The following is a 20,255-nucleotide window of genomic DNA, read 5'->3' on the forward strand; positions in this document are numbered from 1 at the left end:
CTGTAAATTATGAATAGGTCATAGAGTGTGGGCTTGACCTACTCTATATGTAAAGTGTCTTAAGAGAAGTTTTGTGATGATTAAGCACAGTAAATAAACTTGAATTGAATCGAATAAAAACCGTATAAAACAATCCAAAGATTCAGCAAATGTGATAGATTGGGGGAAGTTGATTCCAAAGGGCCGGGGCGAAAACAGCAAATGCGCCGTCACCTTTTGTTAATCTCATTGAGATTAGGATCTCTGGAATTAAGTGAGAAAAGGGCCTGCATTGTTGCTATCACCAGCTTTTTGGGAGTTGGTCCAGAGACTTGCATTGTTAAAGACAAACAAACAAAAATAGGTCCAGGTCGGGTTTATTGGATTTTAGGTCTCACAGCTGTGAATCAAAAATGCCTTTGCACCTGAAATTATTAAAAGATATGATATATTAACTGACATACAGTTACAGGAGTTGAAAACTCGTTTAGCTGTAGGTATTATAAAAACAACACGGTTGAAGTTTGAAGGTTGACGTATGTGATTTTGGTCGGTTTGTCTACAGGAAACAATGATGGACAACGCCCTCCGTACCATATCCTACATTGCTGATATTGGGAACATCGTGGTCCTGATGGCGAGACGCCGGATGCCACGCACAGCCTCACAGGACTGTATTGAAACTACGCCCGGCGCACCCGAGGCAAAGAAGCAGTACAAGATGATATGCCATGTCTTCGAGTCTGAAGATGTAAGTGCTTTGTGTGTTTTCAAGACCACAAACCTGCTGTGTGTGTGTGTATTAGACAACTTTAAATCCCCATGGCTGTGAGCAGGCGAGAGCTCCCACAGTCACACAGGTGTTACTAAAGGAAGTTATTTTCCCGTCATTATGTAAGAGGACTCATTTGTTAGATGAATCCACCGACATGTCAAGATAGGAAAGACATAACATTTGTTATTGCTTTCTAAACGTTATTTGATCGCAGAATATTATTTCAGCTTTCCAGTTATCACCAGTTTTCTCCATTTGGCTCCAAGACATTTGATTTATTTGTTATTTATTTAGTTGTTTATGTTTGCTACAAATCTTTTCACTAATATATATACATACATATATTCGAAAAGAAAATGTTTTGCTTCAATAACCGATTAGACAAATGCTCTGACATGAAATGGTGTAAACTGGCTGTGCATTTGCAATTTTGTTGTTTGGTTTTTTTTCTAGCTCACAGAGCTGCTGCTTGTCTTGTTGAAGCAGATTCAGCAAGACTTGGCAACATGAACAATAATGCACAGAGGAGCCAGCTGAGTGTCTGTTCCAGTCAGTATAAAGGCTGGACTCCAATCTGTCCTCTCTTGGTCTAATTTTTGTTGCCAGGATTTAAAGGCCGGCCAGAGTTATAACAGAAGCATTCATTCTGCTCGTCCATCAACTTATAAACTGTTTCTGTTAGTGTAGCACGGCTGGCTGTATGCAGTGTTTGCTTGTTTTTTATTTATTTTTTATTTTTTTGCACTGTATATTGATTTTGAGAGTTTTGGCCATGAATGTCTGCAAGAGATTTATATTCAAGTATAGAATTCAATTAAAGAGAAGAATAGGGAGAATACGCCTCGTAACATAATGGACGTTTTACTGATTTAACTTTTGGACCTTCCTCGGTAGAAAGTCTCTTTTTGTCTGTGGAGGGTGCTTTTTGTAGCAGCGGCTCCCAGTTATTTTTATACTCAAGCCCCACAGCCCTAACAGATGAGCTCAAATCCCTGTCATCAATACCACCTGTCATGTTTTGTGTCAAGTGTTTATTTAAACCGATTTTTAGCACTTTTTATTATAGAAAAGAAGATATTGTTACAATTGCTTTTTTGTTTCATATAAGACACATTGATCCTGGAAGTGTTGATGTTTAGATCTCTCTCTCTATTTTCAACAATTCATCCATTAATTTAAGAGATCTCTTTCTGCTCACTTGTTGACTAATTCTTTCCACATTTTCAGTGACAACACGTTTTGTCCAGATGTTACATTTTTTTTATTCATCGTTTGTGTGTTTATTTTTCCCTTAAAAACATAACATAAACATTTTTTTTTTAGCTGAGCTAGTCCACAATCCTTCTGTGTATTTAACTACTGGAGTGCTGAATTTGTGTGGAATACTTATTAACTTATTTGATGAGCGTAAATTATAAATGTAGTAAAGACAGAAAATAAACTCAGGATAGATTTTGTTCTTCAGTAACCTTCACTCCTCCTCCTCCTCTGGGAAAGTCCACCTGTGTTTTTTCTTATTATGTGCTCCCCTCTCTCAATAGGAACAAATAGCTTATGACAGTGAAAATCAATTTGCATTATGCCTTAACATGTTTCTGGCACCCTCAGTGCGACTATTGTTTGATGCCACCGAATGCTCCTTCCCCCCATTGTTTTGTTAGTTATATAGCACTCAGTGAAGATAAGCCTCTGTGAGCTAACAAAACAGATCACAAACACGTGATTGTCATGATTCACACTTTTTTTGTTCGCAGGCCCAGCTTATCGCCCAGTCCATCGGCCAGGCGTTCAGCGTAGCTTACCAGGAGTTCCTGAGAGCCAATGGCATCAACCCCGAGGACCTGAGTCAGAAGGAGTACAGCGACATCATCAACACCCAGGAGATGTACAATGACGACCTCATTCATTTCTCCAACTCTGAAAACTGCAAAGAGGTTGGTCTAAATTTTTGCATGCAGCAGTATGCATATATTTCTTGTACCTTTTTTCTGCAGATGTTTGTCAGTTTGTGTCAGTGCAGGAATAAACAAGAACATAAACGCAGAGACTTTACATGTGCTCTGCAGGGCCATTAGTAAAACACAAGTATACAGTAGCTGTTCACTAATTAAACAGATTAAGAGGCAGATGGTACAGTAAAATCTTCTCGGAGCATGTTAACTCTAGCTGTTTTTCAGCATTTCCGCTTTAGCTAACACTGCGCCCCGAAAGCATTACCAGAGGCTTTTCGAGAATTAGAAACTATAAAACTATTTCTGCTCTATGAGCAGAGAGGCAGCATGGGAACCACCACACAGAGGCACATGAGTCATTTTTAGCGAGGAGGAAACAGGGTTTTCTTGAAGCCTAATGCTTCCTAACCAACTTCATTGAGGTCATATTTGTTTCTCCAGGCTTCATGTGCACGATACTTGCATCTGCATTCAGAGTTGGAGTTGAAAATTTTATCTACATTAAGAAAACTGTTGAGATATGCACACATTTGTGAAGTCAAAGGGTGGTGTAATAAACAAGTTGTATTCTTTTAGTGTTTCTGTATGTAATTAACATATTCATTCACATTGTCACTGTTCACTGAGAGAACACCAGGTGGGGGTTTAACATGAAGATTTAAAACATCATTAAGATGCTTTGGATATGAATGTCTAATAGTTTGACATAATCATTATTTATAGAGTACTTATTCACATCTAAACAAACGTCAACGTGCTTTACAACATATTGCCTAATGTGATTGTTCAAGTATTTCATACTAATAATAAACAACTACCAACTATATTCACGGTATGCTACGTATATACAAACATCTGCTCATGGCCTCCAGGATAAGACACAAGTTCACTAAGAATTTGTTACAACACTGATTTTCATACATTTGAGACAATCAGGGAAAATTAAACAGAAAATGTCCTTCAGTGTCTGTCATTTGTGTTGCAAAATTATAATAGTATAGTACATTTTGTTGAACTTCAAGAGAAAATCCATTCAAAGTATAAATATAAATATATAAATATAAATAAATATTCAAAATATAAGGATGTTCTGTTTTTGGCTAATCCAGTAAATTTAAAAGATTAAGGTACTTCTTCACATATTACCACGAAGCTGCTCATTGATTTACAACACAGCCTTAGCCTAATGCATTCGATACATTAAATGGATAGGTTCATATAAACATTACGGAAAAATCTCTGATGGTTGATGGTTTGTACAGTCACAAGTTACTGTATACATCATGCTATTTTTCGGCCCTATCCTCTGAGCTTCAGGGCCGCTGTTAGACCAGTGAATTTTCTGCCACTTATCAAAAAGAACCAATTGTTTTAAGTGAAAGTAGGTTGATCAGCTCTGATCAGCTACAGCAATATGTTGAGGTCAAAAAGACTGAAGCACACTGATGCAAACAGACTAATGTTTTTGACAAAAAAACAGATGGGGACAAAGTGGTGTTGAAATGTTATTTTCTTTGCACTTATCACTCATGTTGTTTTCATTGTGGTCAGTTTACGTACTTAATGAAACATAAAGACGCGACCAATTTGTCTCCTCTTCACAGCTGCAGCTGGAGAAGGGTAAAGGGGAGATCCTGGGTGTGGTGATTGTGGAGTCTGGCTGGGGCTCCATTCTGCCCACAGTTATCTTAGCAAACATGATGAACGGCGGACCAGCAGCTCGCTCTGGCAAGCTCAGCATCGGAGACCAGATCATGTCCATCAACAACACCAGCCTAGTGGGGCTGCCACTCGCCACCTGTCAGGGAATCATAAAGGTACAGAAACACCCGAGGCTGTTAAATAAATGATGATTAAAGGTTGTTCTATCATTTCTGTGAAACTCAACAAGCTTTTTGTGTTTGTGTGTTTCCCTGTTAAAGGGCTTGAAGAACCAGGTTCAGGTCAAAATGAACATTGTCAGCTGCCCTCCTGTTACCACTGTCCTCATTAAGAGACCAGACCTCAAGTATCAGCTGGGCTTCAGTGTCCAGAACGGCATTGTAAGTATCCTTCTGACTTCTTTCTGTCAACCAGGGCCCTGTTTCAAAAAGCAGGTTTAAAAAACTCTGAGTCTAACTCTGAACTCTGAGTTAACTAATCCTGAGATGGGAGATTTTTCAGTTCCAGTGCAGCTGATCATTAGCCCTGTGAGCCCATCTTCATCTTGCAAGCTCCATTGTATTTTACTGGCACTGTAACGTGCCACGGAGAGAATTTGGAGACGTTTGTACAAGCGAATGTCCGATCAGTGTTGGTTTTGAGGCGGGTTTAAGTGCGACACAAGGCATGCAGAGCCGACCTGATCTAGACACATTTTCATTCTCTTAAATCCTTCTGTTGGAATATGGACCGGGCACCTGTAATTGTGCCTTTATCTGTAAATTTGCGTTACATACTTTGTCTGAAGAAACACGGTCATTTGCAGCATTGTGATACATTTCTGTTTCGCCTTGAACCTTATTTATACATCAAATCCTTGCTTAAAAAATCCTATTATCTTTAGCAAGGATATTATGTGCAGTATATAAGTTAATCTTTTTCTTTTAAATACAAATCACATCTGTCCCATTCTTTACAGCCTCAGTTTCAGATGTCGTCATCGTTATATCACAGCAGACATTTTACCCTTTCAGTGTCATTAATGTTTTATGTTACTCTGTATTCTTGCAAAATGCTTTAACACCAGGACGTTTTGTGTGTGTTTTGTCAGATATGCAGTCTGATGCGAGGAGGCATTGCTGAGCGAGGTGGGGTCCGTGTGGGTCACAGAATCATTGAAATCAATGGGCAGAGTGTGGTGGCCACAGCACATGAGAAGATTGTCCAGGCCCTCTCGAACTCTGTTGGCGAGGTTAAACACACACACACACACACACACACACACACACACACACACACACACACACACACACACACACACACACACACACGACAATAACGTACTATATGAATGTACACAGTTGCAAATATGTAAAAGATATCATATTTTTACTAGAATAGAGTGCAGGACTTTTACGTATAAATGAACGTCCTTCACATTCAAGCCCACACAATGCTGATTAAGCCTATCGCCGTCAGGGAAAGCTCTCTGTATTTCACAGTATATCAGAGTTGTTGTGTCTATGGCGCTGGTACACCGGAAGGATGTGGATACAGATTATTTGTACTTTGGACAACAACAATGTTGTTACATGAGCAGTACCAGTGCCATCAACCAATCTTCTCACAGCCTAGCTGCTTATTCTGGTTCTCTGATTGGTTACATGCTATGTCAGTCTACCTGTATTACCCAGTACCTTGACAGGTAGGAAGAGGGGAGAGACCATAGCCGTGGAGCAGCAGCTGGGAGTATGGTGCGAGCTATGACAGTTTTTGTGTAAATTACTCTCACTGCCAGAGGGGTATGACAAATGTTCCGCACTTCAGCTTTAAAGTGAATTATACTGTATAGAAAACTGTTTTCTAATTGTATGCTCTAGAGAAACGTAACCCTGCAGCAGATTTTTAACAGAAATTGGGCTGTTGAGTTTGAAAAAATGTAGGCATTTACCAGCCAGGGGAAGCCAAACAAAAGATTCAGTTTGGCAGCATTATGGGAACTGTAGGATCCAGCGTGTGAAGGACACTAAAGTCTGCCTGTGCTGAGCCAATCATGTTGCCCTGCTAAAAGAAATATCAGAAATATGGATGAAAATTTCTGATATTGTTGAAAGATGGAGGATAAAAGAAGGTTTAAATGGAAACAATTAATCAAGTTATTTTCTGTGTGGAGCGAGAGACTCTGAGGCTCTGAAATCATTTACTACTCACTGTAGAGGGAACCCTGTGTGGTGGACTATATATTGTATAAGTTGGCAAAATCAAAGCCTCCACTGTGGTCATTCCTCTCACCCAGCTGCCATATAAATTTACCTGTTTGGTAAATTAAAACTGTCTGCATGTTGGTCGATATATCTTGTTTAGTGGGCATCGATTTTACAGTACTTTTTTATGTTGCATTATGGGATAATTCAAGTCTATAAATTGCTAAATAGAAAATGAACCAAGATTTAAACATCAGAGAAAAGACCCAGGACAGATTCAGCGTTGCAGTTTTTAGCTTTCGCTTTAAATTTAAAAACTGTCATCTGGAGCAGGCGGAGGTGTCAGGAAGTTAATAAAACAGCTAATAAATACCAGGAATGTTAAGCAAAAGTATATCCAGCAAAACATGTGTCAATGTGAAGCCGATTTTAGATACTTTGATACTACTGGGTAAATCAGTAGCAAGATAAGAAGTATAGTACTGCATTATATTGTAATCTTTTCTTTATGTAGAGTTACTTTAAGTGTCAAAGAAATGTAGTGGTGTTCAAATTCCCTACTAAATATAGGAGAAATATAATATAGTGTGGAAATACAGAGCAGCATTAAATGGAAATACTTAGGTACAGTACAAGTACTTTGAAATTGCACTTAAGTACAGTACTTTGTTAACTGATGAAAGAATATCAACACGTTATAATTCTGTATGTTTTTACAGCATTTTTTGATTGGCAAAACATATAATATCATCAGAAATATTAGCTAAATCAAACACTTGATGGTAGGGCATTTGTACATTACAGAGAGGGGGTATATTTCGTGGCAGACTACATGTCCTTCCTGGCATAAGTACCTAATCGCTTTGTGCTATGAAAAACTCTACATTAATTATAATTGTATTATATAGTAATTATAATGCAACACATTATGATCACGATGAATATTAATAAAGCTTTAAAGATGGGGGATTCTACATAATTGCTGTCAGTCGGTTCTGGCGTTCTCCTCGTAGCTGGGAAACCAGGCGAATCTGCCAAACCCGTGTTTTCAACCAATCACTAATACGCATTTGCGACTTGTCTGGTGATGCCAGGCTAACCTGATAATGGACATGTTGATGGGCATTATATCTTAAATAATAACAGGATATAATAATCCCACTAGACATTGGAACAACAATGCTGTATGGTGAACTATATAGTGACTAGTGGACGATTTAAAGTTTAAATTTACCTTTAAAACATGTTAAAATGAATTAAAATACACTTGTACAACATGAAATATCTATAAGAAAATGTTTGTCCCTTTTAATAGAGATTGTTGTTTTTTGCCAGATTCACATGAAGACCATGCCGGCAGCCATGTTCAGACTTCTAACCGGACAGGAGACACCTATGTACATATAAACGATGGCCAGGGACCGTTCCACAAGACGGGCCGTCAGCTGTGATTGGTTATCTCACAGGGGCAAACCAAGATGACCAGAGACCGGGGGGAGGAAGATTGCTTCTCCCTTTCAATTCATTTCTCTATTTTTTTTTTTCTTTGATGACTGAATCAGCTCTGAATCTTCATCATTGCTCCCTTGTCTGTGCTTAACATGCAGTGGCTATTTTATTGACATGAGATGACTTTCCATTTGACCACTTGAAGAGACAGAGAGTGTGTGTGTGTGCGTGTGCGTGTGCGTGTGCGTGTTATTTAATTGTCCTGTCTGTGCTTCTCCGTGTCACTTTTGTGAGATCGTGTGGATGGACTTATCAAGCGAATGTGTCACAATTTATTTTTTTATATTCATGTAATGCAATATGATACTTCTACTATACTTCTTGTATAGTTTCATTTTTGTTCTCTATTTATTTCTCATGTAAATACATATTTTGCTAATATTGCGAGTGAAGGCGGCGGGGGAGGGAGGGGCCACAGCTGCATTGTAAATATTTATTGAATCTCGCTGTTGAATTAAAATGGTCCGTAATGACGGCAAAGACACAATTAAATGCCGGATATCTTAGTAGTTGCCAGTGAAAAGGGGAATGATAAGTGTTTGAAATGTTGGGTTTTAAAATATGCTATGTTGATATATTGTACATGTGAATCAAACCAATGCTCGCAGCAGGGGTTTATGGGAGAAACGCCATATCCTTTTGATTTTCTTCATATAACGGCAATACACAAGTTCCTCTGAAGTCTTTTCTAAATCTCATGTACAAAGACTCACACACATTTAAACAACAAGCAACCGAGAAAAAACTAATAACATGCATCAATTATGCTTTTGATATCAAAGTCACATGTATGAAAAATGAAGTTTCTTTTGTGTGCAACTCTACTCTATGTTCATCTTTAGTGTTCCTGACTGACACTCATGCAAACTATGAGTGGATTGTGAATGTAACTGTGTTGTGCGAGCTGTCCCATTGCCATAAGCAGTATTAGAATGTCTGTACATAAAAAGAGCAACTTGTCTGGTATTGTGCTCATGTTAGAAAAAGACAAAACACAGAGGTTTAGTTACCGCAAACAACTCCCCACCTGTATGTTGGCATTCAGTCTCGAGAGGGAAAGAGAGAACTGTGAATCACACACTGTGACAGAAACAAGCCTTACCACCGGGTGAAGGTTTTACAATGCATTGTAGTAACTTTTAACCATATGAACATTATATGTGTGCATGCCTCGTGAAGTAGTTTCATGTCATTATGGCAAGATAATAAAATCTGAGCTGAACTTGGCTGGTTGTGTTTCTAAAAAAACGAACAAAAAAGGTTGTATTTGCTTTATGAAAGGGAAGCCTGGGCACCGACTGGAGGTTTTTCTCCTGTAAAAATGTACTTTCCTGATTAGCCTGTTTCGTATGGAAGCCTATTGCTGCCAGCAACAGAAAACAAAAAAGAAAAATAGATTAAAAAAAACAATATTTTTTTTATTTTTTTTTACTTTTAGTGAATTTCAGAGTTCAGTTTAATTATAGAAGTGTCTCAATTCCACACTACATATGAAGTATTATTAAAATAAGCAGATGTAGAATGAGGAGCCACCCACAGGTGCATAAGAAAACAAAAAAAATTAGGTCAGATGACTTCAGAAAAGTAAAACGCAAAAACATATTTAATCCTTTTTAGTGAAGTTTTCAAATGTGCATACATAGTTCAGTTTTTTTTCCTTTCTAGTTTAAATCAGTAAATAAACTTAAATGTAAGTAAGTATCCTTCCAGGTTTGGTACCTGCAGAGCCCAGAGGTATACTTTCTGTATCCCTCGCAGGTGCTTTATTCTGTCATTCCAGTTTTGAATGACTTTGTCAATCGATGTGTTTTTCATTTTAATAATTGCTCTTTGTAAAAATACCAATGTATTGGTTTTAGGGGACACCAGTCAAGAGCACAACTTTAAATATAACATATCATGTACTAATAGTATCTAGAATAGAAATGGGACAGGGAAGTGCACTGCTGTAAGTTTCCACTGAGTCTCTAGTTCCCCCTAATGTCTGTATTTAGGTAGTGAAGGTTCTGTGAAAAAAAAAATATAAAAAGCCACCTCACATTTTACTTAAATCTTTTTATTTCAGGATTATAATTTTTTTTTACTACAGTAGCCGTTTGTAAAATTATCAAATTCAAAATAAAACAAATTCTATATAGCCATAAAATAATTAAAATGTTGGTCACATAACAAAGTTAAGCATCATAAAATAATTACTCGTACCATTTGATGCTTGTTAAATCTGTGGCCTGCAGGCAGTACTGCAGTCTGTCCTCAGTGCTGTTATTAGTGTGTCACTTTGAACCTCTCTGTTATCACTCTCAGGGTCAATGTCCAGTTTGTGTTTATGTCTGCCTGTCATGCTGAGTGGCTCTCAGGCGGGTCAGGTTTGTTTCACTGGAGCGGGTCGGTTCAAGGCTTCTGGTCATTCTGGTCACACTTTAACATGACCTTTACCCCGAGACCCTGACGTGTGGTCTCAAAGGCCTGGGCTACCTGCTCCAGGGGGAAACGGTGGGTGATGAGGGGTTTCACGTTCACTTTACCTGACGCCAACATGGCAATGGCCATCGGCCAGCTGCAACACAGCAAGACAAACATTTTACTCAAGAGTTCAATTTCTGTGATACCTAATATATTACATGAGTTAAGCTTCAGCAAAGGACATAAAGGTCTAATTATTACTCTCAAATAGAATTTTCTTCCAGCTTCGCTTTAAACATCTGCTTATAGAACAAAAAGAGTAGTTCATGGGTATTTTCTTACGTGTTGCGGTAGCGGAAAATTCCTCTGATGTCCACTTCTCTTATGGCAGCATGGAGCAGAGGAATAGTGGCCATTTCGGAGCCCATGCCAACCAGCGCCACCACGCCTGCTGGACGCGTCGCCTGACAGGCAAAAAAAAGATGAATTATTAATTTAATTATTTTATGGTTCTGCAAATACTTAAACTTAAACTGTAGTGGAAATGGAGGAGAAAGTATTCAGATGTTTACTTAATTAAAAACAGTATAAAATACTCCAATACTGTATGTAAGTATCAAAACTAAAACTGTTTTCTATTGTTCTACATCTGAATACTATTACAGATTCCCTGTTTTAGTAGGTTGAGGTGGAGCTAATTTTAACTATTTTAATTACTGTTACTGCTAAAACACATTTTACAATCAAGTAACAAGTCAGGTTAACGCAGTATTGAAGTATAGTAGTAAAAGTATAATGTTGCATGAAATGGAAAAACTTAAGTAAGGTACAAGTACCTCAGATTAGTCTATAGTTCGTACGGAGCTACTTCACATTTCTGCATACATCTTTAAACAGTCTTCATTGAGTAGTCACATACATAGATGGCAGTTTGAATGCTGCTCTCCACACCAGAGCATTCAATTGTAACATGAGGCTGAGCGCCCAGCATGTCCTCTACACTCTTGGCCAGCTGCTGAGGTCCATCTCCTCTCTTCACCGTCAGCTGGAAGTCTGCACCCAACTCTTTGGCCATCGTCAGACGCTCAGGGAACAGATCTGAACACAGCGAAGGTGGATTAGAGATGAACAGAAAGAGCTAAAGAGAGGATGTTACCACATGTTGTGTCACTTCAGTTGAGATAGATGTTGATAAAGTGTGTGTGTGTGTGTGTTTTACCGGTGATGATGACCTGCGAGGCCCCCATCGCCTTGGCCACAAGCAAACAGACCAACCCAATAGGTCCTGTGGAAAGACAAGAAATAAACAAGATGTCTACTGTCGAGAATGTGTTAAATATGAAGTGTGCTGGACCGCTCAGTAGCTCACCTGGTAAAGCAGGTGCCCCATATCTATACAGGGACACACTTTATCAGTGGATAACTGATTATATATATATTTATACTGTATTTTCTTTTTTATGGGGATACCTAAAATACAAACATTGTAAATGTGCCCTAGTTTGTTTCCTGTCGCAGTGATGTGAATGGCATCAACTGACAGGAAGTCAACAAGGACCCTAGCAATGGAATTACGTTGAAAAGGTCTATAAGTGGAGTGAGAACTTTTAAGTGATTTACAATTGTCTTCGGTGCTGAGTGAACTGTTTTCAAAGTCAGTCTCCAACACTGACTGCAAAGAAGAGGCTCATCATTAATCAAGATTTGCTCGATGTGCACAAGCACAATGGGTTCTCTGGTTATTTTACAACAGTCTGATGCTGGTTGCACAAAATCAAACCTCGGCTCTGCGGTGCATAATTATCAGGCGCACCGTGCTGTTTTACCCAATGAGCTTTGCCACAGTGTTTTTGAAGCAGCAGGGCCTGTAGCGACATGTCTCTGTGTGATTCCTCCCCTTAAAAAGGTGAGTTTATTCGCCTCGGATCAATAATGTCTTTTTAGAATAGATAGTATTGCTTAATGACTGGCAGGAATATGGGATGCAATTTATTTTTTACAGATGACGCAGGAATAACATATCCTCGCTGGGGATAAAAAAAGAAAAATCTATAACCACAGGGGGGACATCAAAACCAGAGCAGTTAATATCAAACACTTAAAGACAATGACTGAGCATGATTATAAATATGTTTTGAAGCTTAACATTTTAATGTTCTGATACAGAGAAAAGGAGTCATTATGTGTTCCCCCTGAATCTACACTGTATAGCTTTACCTTTATTGGTATTCTCTAGTATTACTCCATTGTTCTTAAGCTTGTTTTTGCAACAGAAGGGATTTGTTAAATAAATATTAAGTTAAATATTAAGTCTCTTACAAGGGGTTTTAAGGTTCACTAGTTTTTCACTCCCTCACAATGATTCACCCACTGATGTGTGTTAAACTAGATTCCTTACTTGCAGGAGCATGTTACACAAACAGTGCAATCACCTCGTTTTAACTACATTTGCAGCGTGTCCTGTAATGCAGCATGTAGTATCTTGTTGATGGAATTCTCCTACTAAAAGTTTTGACTTGTTTTATTGTGTGAGTTTTATCGTTTTGAGTCATTTTTTTACCTGCACCGCAGATGAGGACGGTGTTGCCGAGGGTCACGCCGGCTCTGCGACAGGCGTGGATCCCCACAGACAGAGGTTCGATTAGCGCTCCCTCCTCAAATGTCACATTATCAGGCAGCCTGGGTGGAAAAAGAAGACACATAAAAAAAAAAAAAAAAGACATAAAGAGGAAATGAGGAGAAAAAAAGGATACATGCAAAGGTTAGGCAACAGAGACAGTCTGCAGTCAAGACATCAGGCAGTTATTTATGTAATCTGGTGCAAAGCCACGCAATCATAAAAAACCTGTTACTTGTAACAGAAGTTGGCACTGTGCTTGTAGTATCGGCACAGATTCCCATCATCGGGGGGCGTGGCACAGAAGAAGATGGTAGGACTCAAGTTATATTGTCCGTTTTTGAAGAACTCGTCCATTTCCCGGGGCACTCCGGGCTCAATGGCCACCCTGTCCCCTAAAAAAACACAGTGAATTTGAGTTTGTCCAGATAAAAATGTGGCTGAGAGTGAACATGATGTTGATATTATAACATTGTAAGTGAGACATTGCAGCAGAATAATGAACGGTGTTTGACACTACAGTGCCATGAATGCACGTTTTAATGCAGGGGTACTGCGTATAACAGGAGTCAACAGAAGTAATATAACCTTTTTGTAATATAACCTTTATGAATTATAAATATTGTTTGAGAGGTTTCCTTTAAACAACATGTCAGATTTCTGCACTGCACATTGCATAAGACACTGCCTTTGGTATTTCCCAGCGCACACACACAAAACTCACCTACTTTAAGGTGCTTGACGGCAGATCCGACCTTCACCACCCGCCCTGCTGCCTCGTGCCCCAACACCATCGGTTTCGTGACCACAAAATCCCCGATTCGCCCATGTGTCCAGTAGTGAACATCTGATCCACAGATTCCTACAGAGTGCATCTGGAGCAAAACCTCTGGGTACAAAACATTAAACGCAAGAGAGGGGTCCAGTACGGATTAATAAGAGGGTATGCATGGTTGGTCACCTTTGTCACAAAAAGACACTACAGACTAGAATGATTGCAGTCTTCATTTGTTCAGTAATTAAAATACTGTGCAACAAAATGGCCAAATCAGACTAAACTAGTGACCCTAACAAAAAGGAAACCTGTTACAAATATCTATTTGTGACACCAGTCACTGTAAGTTGACATGCAAGTCACAAATATTCACAAAAAAATTAAAACATGTATAAAAAAATGTCAAAATGTAGTTCTGACTCATATTAAAATACATTTCAAAGCCATAAAAGCTTTTTTCTCTGCAGTTTAAAATGTATTCCTCTAGGAAAACAAATGGAGATGAAACAGAGTAGTAATTGGGTTAAAGTAAATGTAATTAATTCAACTTATAGTAACCTTGCATAACGTGCACACCATATTCACATATTTCCAAATGCATATCTATATTTTCATTAAAGTAAACACACATGAGCTCCACCAGGTGAACACATATAATACCATTAGGTCCTGGCTCCGGGATGGGGCGTTTTTCCTGAGAGAGATGCACAAAAAGCAGAAAAGGTTGCAGTTTAATTCACACGGGCTGAAACTAGTTGTCGCATGCGCATGGTGCACGCTGTCGGTCGGTCTCTTACCAGCCGGAGGTCTCCCTGCGCGTACAGCACCGCGGACAGATTCTCCTCCGCCATGACTGATGCAACACGGAGCGGATACAGGAGGGTGAAGAGGAACCAGACAGACGAACCAGAGACCAAAGACAGATTTCTCTTCTGGTTCTGTAAGTGTCAAAGTACAGCAGCGGCAGCAGGCTTCCTGTTAGCGGGGCCGGCACCAAAACAAAGCCCGTGATTGGTCGAAGACCCGCGGAAGAGTCCAACATGTAGGGGTGACCGGAAACTCTTTCTTTATTTTTATTAAAATATTCAATTTATACAGAGAGTGTCAAATACTAATATATAACACAACACATGAGAGCTTTTTCACATAAAAAACAATAAAATAAATACAGCAAGGATATCTTATAAAATAAAAAATCAATCAATCAATCAATAAATAAACATCGTCATGTCAATACATGGATGTATGTATTAATCTCTGTTATCATAAATTTCATTTAATGCCAAGGTTTATATCAAATATCTTTTCATGGTTGCCTTAAACTAGTCTTTTTTTGTTTTTGACTAAGTCTAGGGGTTTACAGTGGATTGAATTGAATTAAAAAATGAGAAAAGGTTGGTTTGGAGGCTGAAAACTTTTGCTTGTGAATAAAACATTTACCAAATAAAATGAAATAATTATCTAATTACTGAAGACACTTATTTCCATAATAACATCTCACACCTCTAACGGAAAAGCAGTATGAATTGTTAACATGGGGGAAGATATAAAAACACAAGTCGACCAAGATTGCATAGTGACAGTACATTTAAAAATATATATTTAAAGTTTCTTTAGCATGCTCACAAAAAACACAAGAGCTGTCCACATCCACAGAAATGCAGCTGCGCTTATGACCTTGTGACCTATTCCTTTTTTATTTAAATGGATATAAATTGTACTATATATTTATTGCTCTACTTTTTTCTATACTGTGGACCTTCCATTGTGTCCTGAATAAAGTCGTTATTATATCATGTGTATTTTACATTACGTTTATTGATTATACATTACTGCTTTTTACTGGTATGAAATGTTCAGCATTATAAGTAATTAAAATAAGATATTTACAGGGTCCGTCCACCTTTTCCAAGGTTTCTACGTATACATATTCATTCATTCATTCATCTTCAACCGCTTGTCCCTATGATTATTTCACCTTTTTGTATTCCATTAAAAGATATGGTATTGTGCTAAAATTGTGTTTTGTAGCACCAAAGGGATAAGGAATTACATTTATATTCTATAGCTTTTTGTTGCAAAAGAAATGCAATACAAATACAATTTCAAGCACTTTATCCAAAATTCAAGCACTATTCAAACCTTGAAAACACAACATTAAAATTCAAGCATTTTCAAGGATTTCAAGCACCTGTACGAACCCTGTATTTATCAAGATTCTCAAAATATGGCAACAATACATCATGTAATTAGCAAGAATACATTGCAGAGAGATGTGTGCCTTAAATTTCTTATTGAAATTCCCAAACTCTGTTGTTGGTTGTAAGGATATCTTAGGAACCAGAAAATGATTCAATAATTCTCATTAAAATATGATAATTATTATTATTGTTATATATAGAATGTGATTTGTGAAAGAGAGCGGATATTTTTTGAAACATTTTTATTCATGAAAATAAATCAGTAACCAGTGAAACACAGAAACTTAACCACTGTATTGGATGATTCAAAAACACAAAACACTATGTCTATTTCTTAAGACTACAGCCTAAGTTAAAGCATGTGAGTTGAGCACAAGTTTAATTCCCGGGACTGCTACACTGTCACAGATTCCATAGATGTGAGAAACTATGTATTTAAAACATCGACCTATGTGCCCATTTCATTGGATAATATGAAAAAATGTGGACTATGTTAGAGGGAAAAAACTATAAGAAGATGCGTTGAAATGATGTATAAAATGACCAGATGAGAGCAGCATTTGCCATGTTACACTGATATATTCATTTAGTCAGTGTATACAACTGCAGGTAGGCAATGGAGGCATAATAAAGAAACATAATAACTCATTTGACAGAACATTACCTACAGCTTGCATCTGTGAATAGCACAACTGCTACATGTTCTTTGTTAATGCGCTGTTCTTTCACTACATGTTTGTTTACGTGTGCGGCAGGCAGCAGTGGGCTTTACAGCTGGAGCATTGGAAACATCTGGAACGGAAATCACACAGATCACCTGAATTTTTCTGCAGGTATTCCATGCTGACGTACCCTGTAGGTCAACAGTCAACAGAAAATAGGGCGAAATGTTAAAACACTCAACTACACAGGAAACTTCTTCCAGCAGATGTTAAACATTGTCTCGTAATCTAAATACGGATTACACCAGACCTTCAATAATCTAGTATTATCTAATTAGAGACATCACAGACATTTTCTCAAATGACACACGGTAAATAATAGTAAACATTTCACCTGTGCGCGTGTCACTAACTGGATAAGGAGAACATGGACAGGCTTCACTTTCTGATGAGTGGGTGTCAGATGGTTCAGAACTACCAAAAGAGTATAAGGACTTAATTAATTGGACACTTTACAATTTACTGAGATTTAGATAATATTAATATCCACAAGGATAACTTAACATACTTGCTTGTGCTGACTTCACTGCAATCATCTTCAGTCTGGCAACTAAAACTCTTATGGAAACCCGGTAAAACAAAAGGCAAATTTAAAGAATTTTAGACTTTAAATCACATCAAAACACACTGGATGACGGAAAGATTAACATCTAAAAGGAAACTACAAACCTTGAAATTCTTAAAGGGATGGGAACAACTAAGTCATGAGGGAGGATGGGAATAAAAAAGAATAAATAAACAAACTAAAGGGCTTGTGCTCTCCTCCCCTGCCGTCTGTTGACATACGGACGAAAAGGTCACGGAGGATTAAGAGAATCTGTCAGGAAGTGTAGATCTTATTATGACGCTCGATTGTGTGTGCATGTGCGCAGGTACAGTCACAGGTATCTCAATATAAACAATCAGCTATGCTCTGCTGCGGAGGGTGGTTGGGGGCGCCTACGTGGTACCTTGGTCCTGTGCCCAGTGGGCCGATCTCAACAGAGTTAGGACATTGTTACACTGATGAAGAATTATTTGTCTATTTTAATTATTATTATATGAACAACAATCTTTATTCATTTTACTTTTTTATCAATCTTTTTTTTAAGACTTATTTTAGTTCATTCCCCTACCTCTATATTATACTTAATCCGATTTAATAAAACCGCATTTGTGTATGTGTGTGTTGTTATGTATTGCATTGTTTGTGTTGATATTTGAGGTTGTATGTAGGTAATATTTGTGTATACGCTGCGGTAATTGTTGTGGGGAATTGGATCAGTCTTTTTGGTTGTGACATGTCGTGTCTAGAGTTGTGGTAGAGCTTTGGCCTGACATGCATCGTATGTGCCATATGTTGTAAATATTATTTGTCTCAATAATTTGTGATAATGATATTGATTGGTGCACTTACCGGTGCCACTGACTGCTCATCTTCACACTCCCAAATCAACCTCCCAACCACGTATCTCACAGCTTAAATGATAACAAGAGGAAACATTTTATGAGTTATAATACATTAAATTGGTTGACTTTGAAATGAATCAATCATTAAGCAAAAGATAAATTAGATAGATTGACTTAAATGTCCACATTGGTGTAAATTTGTCTTTCAGCAAGTTGATTAAGATGGTTAAGATTATAGAATAATATGAAAAATAAACAATGTGTGTATCAGAAATATGTTTGTTAGTGTGTTTATTTCCCATGACTTATCTTGGGACCTCATTTCAGGTTCTGACCACGGTTGGGAACCACTGTATGCTTCAACCTTCAACAAATCATTAAATGTGTATAAGTCCTCACCATCCTGTACTGAGGCTGGAGGCAGCACATAATGACCAATGCACGCAGACCTCACACTCTGTCGCTTCTCACAGGTGGACAGAAACAAGCTGTGAAAAATCACCACCTTGTTCCAGAGATAGTCTTTGCTCTCAAATATCCTGAAAAACATCACAAAAATATATAGCTTGCAGACGATTACACCAAAATACTCACAATTATTTGCTTTATGATAAAAAATGTGTAGCTTTTCCATTTCTTCACCAGGCTCACCTCAGAGTATCAGGATATGTAGCATCCTCACTGAAAAGGTAATCCGCTGTTCTCCAACCAGCAGTGGTCCCACCCTCCAACACTATAAGACACACATTACATATTTTGACCAAAAAGCAGGATCAAAGCACCAAAACTAAATGTGTTTCAAATGCAAATGTATGTCCAACATTGTGTCCGTATAGGTGATGTATATATTCTCTTTTTAAACATAATACAAGTCTCTGTTAAGTAAAAAAAAAAAAAGATTGTGTCAATTTTAGGTTGAATATGGAGAATGAGCAGAAAACCGCCATCTAGTGTCTCAAGATCGTAGTCGCATATAACAATAGAAAATAATTAAAAGCACTCGGGTTGCCAGGTTTGTCAGTAGCCTACAGGAGACAGGAGTCTGTTTGAGCCTGTTTGAACCCATCCCCTCCGGGAAATCGCACCATAAAACAAGTATTGCAGAGGAGTTTGACTGACAGTTACAGTTAGCTGTTACAGCCAAGTAAACCTGAAAGTTGGCTTACGGATCAAGGAGAAATCTAGCCATTTGAGCGTGTGTTTAAATGCCAAACTTCTTTATCTAAGTCCATCCAGTGAATGCTTGGCCGATATTGACTCTCGTTTTTTGCCCGTCTCTGGGGCAGTTAAAGCAGCACCAGTGCCAGCCTACAGCAGCTGCACCACACAATAGACAACCCTGGCAACCCGCAATGCCGACACTATTGGCTGGTACCATGGAAACAGAACGTGACAGAAAGACATTGTTAAACCCATAAAAAATGTTTTAATTCAGGCTAAATATTTTTTTATGGAAAAGCAATACTTTCATTCTGTATCCCTCAAACGCCCCGTGGGTGTATCATTACTTTTTTAAATATAGCTTTTAATAAAGATTTTACATATTCAACCTTTATTTATTATTTTATATATATTTAGCTATATTTTTACTGTATTATTTGCACACTGGTCTTCTATTTTTGCTAATTGTCTCCTTGTTCTTAATCTGAAATAAAGATATTTTCTATAAAAAAGAATAATATATCATGACCTGCTAACTGATAGCTAAAGCATGATTTCGCAGGTGATTAGTTAACCTGTGACAAACATTGACTTGTTAATAGGTAACTTACTCCAAAAGTTGTGACATGGCTGGGGCACACTCGTTGAAAACCAGGCAGACTTATTCCTAAACATGACTACAGTTCTATCTTTTGTAAAGTTGTTCTCTTTTGAGCTAAAGTAAGTTAACCGGCTCTGTTTTATCTTTGTTATAAAACACCAGGATTTCGTTTGGCGCTCAAACGGCTCTGCTGCATTTACATGCTGTCGAATACGGTCGGAAATATGGAAATTCGGCGAAATCGACGACTAACCAAAACAACCAGAGCTACCGGTAATATTTGACCGTTTGGAGCATAGGAGGTGGGGTATATGGCTGTGTTTGTA

At 38.1% G+C, this 20,255-nt stretch overlaps 3 protein-coding genes across 3 annotated transcripts in view; 1 reads left to right on the forward strand and 2 right to left on the reverse strand.

The window, feature by feature from the left end:
* The window catches only part of apba2b (amyloid beta (A4) precursor protein-binding, family A, member 2b), a 64,046-nt gene extending 54,907 nt beyond the window's left edge, over positions 1-9,139 (forward strand). The window contains exons 10-15 of the mRNA XM_083917416.1: positions 545-730; positions 2,509-2,688; positions 4,311-4,523; positions 4,629-4,748; positions 5,459-5,599; positions 7,887-9,139. Of these exons, the coding sequence (XP_083773542.1) occupies positions 545-730; positions 2,509-2,688; positions 4,311-4,523; positions 4,629-4,748; positions 5,459-5,599; positions 7,887-7,958 (912 nt within the window). The 3' untranslated portion in view covers positions 7,959-9,139. The remainder of the gene's footprint in view (positions 1-544; positions 731-2,508; positions 2,689-4,310; positions 4,524-4,628; positions 4,749-5,458; positions 5,600-7,886) is intronic.
* Positions 9,140-10,101: 962 nt separating this feature from the next.
* sord (sorbitol dehydrogenase) lies at positions 10,102-14,920 on the reverse strand. The gene is made up of 9 exons (XM_083915622.1): positions 14,653-14,920; positions 14,516-14,549; positions 13,805-13,969; positions 13,316-13,475; positions 13,024-13,142; positions 11,683-11,748; positions 11,383-11,561; positions 10,806-10,927; positions 10,102-10,617 (listed from the first exon to the last, which is right to left on the reverse strand). The coding sequence occupies exons 1-9, from the start codon at positions 14,704-14,706 to the stop codon at positions 10,452-10,454; spliced, it is 1,065 nt and encodes a 354-aa protein (XP_083771748.1). The 5' UTR covers positions 14,707-14,920; the 3' UTR covers positions 10,102-10,451.
* Positions 14,921-16,796: 1,876 nt separating this feature from the next.
* Positions 16,797-20,003, reverse strand: terb2 (telomere repeat binding bouquet formation protein 2; the record flags this gene model as incomplete). Its single annotated transcript, XM_083920339.1, has 6 exons — positions 16,797-16,909; positions 17,729-17,780; positions 18,175-18,236; positions 18,567-18,706; positions 18,819-18,900; positions 19,940-20,003. The coding sequence occupies 6 exons, from the start codon at positions 20,001-20,003 to the stop codon at positions 16,797-16,799; spliced, it is 513 nt and encodes a 170-aa protein (XP_083776465.1).
* Between the last annotated feature and the right edge of the window lie 252 nt (positions 20,004-20,255).

Source organism: Echiichthys vipera, assembly GCF_963691815.1.
Source record: "Echiichthys vipera genome assembly, chromosome: 1".
Taxonomy (NCBI): Eukaryota; Metazoa; Chordata; class Actinopteri; order Perciformes; family Trachinidae; genus Echiichthys; species Echiichthys vipera.

Coding starts and splice junctions, on each gene's coding strand:
- sord (XM_083915622.1), bottom strand. CDS start 14,706: ATGGCGGAGGAGAATCTGTCCGCGGTGCTGTACGCGCAGGGAGACCTC. Junction 14,550..14,652: donor CGCAGGGAGACCTCCGGCTG/GTAAGAGACCGA, acceptor CATCTCTCTCAG/GAAAAACGCCCCATCCCGGA. Junction 10,928..11,382: donor GCATTCAAACTGCCATCTAT/GTATGTGACTAC, acceptor TTTGCCTGTCAG/GCGACGCGTCCAGCAGGCGT.